At 48.7% G+C, this 2,119-nt stretch overlaps 1 protein-coding gene across 1 annotated transcript; it reads left to right on the top strand.

Moving 5' to 3' along the window:
• Positions 1-585: 585 nt before the first annotated feature.
• On the top strand, positions 586-1,589 carry LOC107301973 (solute carrier family 2, facilitated glucose transporter member 6-like; the record flags this gene model as incomplete). The annotated part of the gene is made up of 2 exons (XM_015831116.1): positions 586-748; positions 1,383-1,589. Coding segments are annotated over 2 exons (370 nt in total), but the record flags the coding sequence as incomplete, so codon positions are not given.
• Between the last annotated feature and the right edge of the window lie 530 nt (positions 1,590-2,119).

Here is a 2,119-nt window from a genome sequence, read left to right as displayed (position 1 = left end):
AACAGATGGAAACCTATCAAGGAGAGATATAAAATCATGCTGAGGCTCTAAAAAGAGTTCAGAGAAGAGCAACAAAGATGATCAGGGGACTGGAGGCTAAAACATATAAGGAACGGTTGCTGGAATTGGGTATGTCTAGTTTAAGGAAGAGAAGGACCAGGGGGGACATGATAGCAGTCTTCCAGTATCTCAGGGGCTGCCCCAAAGAAGAGGGAGTCAAGCTATTCTCCAAAGCCCCTGAAGGCAGGACAAGAAAAAGTGGATGGAAACCAATCAAGGAGAGAAGCAACCTGGAGCTAAGGAGAAACTTCCTGACAGTGAGAACAATTAATCAATGGAGCAAGTTGTGAATGCTCCAACACTGGAAGGTTTTAAGAAGAGACTGCACAACCCTTTGTCTGAAATGGTATAGGGTCTCCTGCTTGAGCAGGGGGTTGGACTAGAAGACCTCCAAGGTCCCTTCCAGCTCTGTTATTCTATATTCTAGCTTTAAAAACACCTGTCTCTCTCCGGTTCACAGCTCCCCTTCAGCCTTTGAGATGGATCTCACTTTGGTTCCTCTTCTTCCTTCTCTCTTTTGCCCAGGACACTCAGAAACCAGCGTCTCCTCCTTGCCTGCTTCGCTGCAGTGTTGGGGAATTTCAGTTTCGGCTTTGCGTTAGTGTACACCTCGCCCGTCATACCAGCTTTGGTGAAATCTCCAGTTCCTAACTTGCAACTAACCAGGGCTACCGCTTCCTGGTTTGGGGTAAGTGGGGTAAATCGAGGAATCGAGCGACCGGATTCGTGACCGCCCCCCCCCTTTTTTTTTTTTTAACAACAGACCTTAAGCAATATTAACCACACATGGTGTTAGTTAAGCAAATCCATTCCCCACCCCAAAGTTCTTTGCTGGAAACTGGAAGTACATACGACTAAAAAAAAAAAAAGAGATTGCAAATTGTGGACCTGGGTCTCTGCCAATGGTGAAGGGGTTACCAAGTGCCCCAGATTTGATCACACGACTGTGGGCCGTTTGTGTGGCTGTCGCAACTCCCAAAAACGGGTTGTAAGTCGCCCTGGCGAGGCCCGTCGTAAATTTGAACTGTGTGATTATAAGTTGAGGATTACCTGTAACTGCTGTTATAGCGATGGCACTCAGACTTATATACCGCTTTACGATGCTTCACAGCCCTCTCTAAGCGGGTTACAGAGCCAGCATCTTGACCCCCAACAATCCTCATTTTACCAACCTTGGAAGGATGGAAGGCTGAGTCAACCTTGAGCTGGTCAGGATCGAACTCCTGGCAGTGGACAGTTTGCCTACAGTGCTGCCTTCTAAGCACTGGTTGTGATTGTGTGGTCTTCTTTGTTGACCTCCTTCCTCTCTTTCTGTCTTCTAGTCCATCTTCACCTTAGGAGTAGCCGCAGGCGGGCTGTGCACCATGTACTTCAACGACCGCCTGGGGCGCAAGCTGAGCATCATGTTCTCCGCCATCCCTTCTGCCATTGGGTACTTGCTCATGGCCAGCGCCCAGGAGGTCTGGATGCTCCTGGTCGGAAGGCTTCTCACAGGCTTTGCGGGAGGAGTGACCTCAGCGGCCATCCCGGTGAGTGTGATCTCCCATGGGTCCTTCTGCTGGAGATCTTGAGATCTTGAGAGTCAGGTTGTCGAGGTTCCTGACTTTTGAGGAACTTCTTAGGGGTTATTCCAGAGGGCTACTCTTGAGTTCCTCTGATGGACCACAGGTCATCCTTTGGCAACCAGGCAGGTGGATGTTCTCATGATGGGTTCTCCCTAAGGTCCCTCTGAGGGGTGCCTAAGTTCATCCCATGGGTCAAAGAGCTGTCCAAGAGTTTCTTGGGACCTTCAGGTGCAGCTGCAGAAGTATGTAAGTTTGAGGACAGCACCAGTTCATGCTTGCAACTGACTTGCTTGTATCCTTCCTTCCTTCCTTCCTTCCTTCCTTCCTTCCTTCCTTCCTTCCTTCCTTCCTTCCTTCCTTCCTTCCTTCGTTCCCACAGTTGTTAAGAGAATCACTGCAATTGTTAAATTAGTAACTGGATTGTTAAAAGAATCCCCATTGATCACATGACCCCAGATACTGCAATCCTCATAAATATGAGTTGGTTGCCAAGC

The sequence above is a fragment of the Protobothrops mucrosquamatus genome, unplaced genomic scaffold (assembly GCF_001527695.2).
Source record: "Protobothrops mucrosquamatus isolate PMUCROS unplaced genomic scaffold, P.Mucros_1.0 scaffold21350, whole genome shotgun sequence".
In the NCBI taxonomy this organism is placed as follows: domain Eukaryota; kingdom Metazoa; phylum Chordata; class Lepidosauria; order Squamata; family Viperidae; genus Protobothrops; species Protobothrops mucrosquamatus.
Note: the sequence above shows the minus strand (reverse complement) of the source record. Positions and strands in the feature narration are given on the sequence as shown.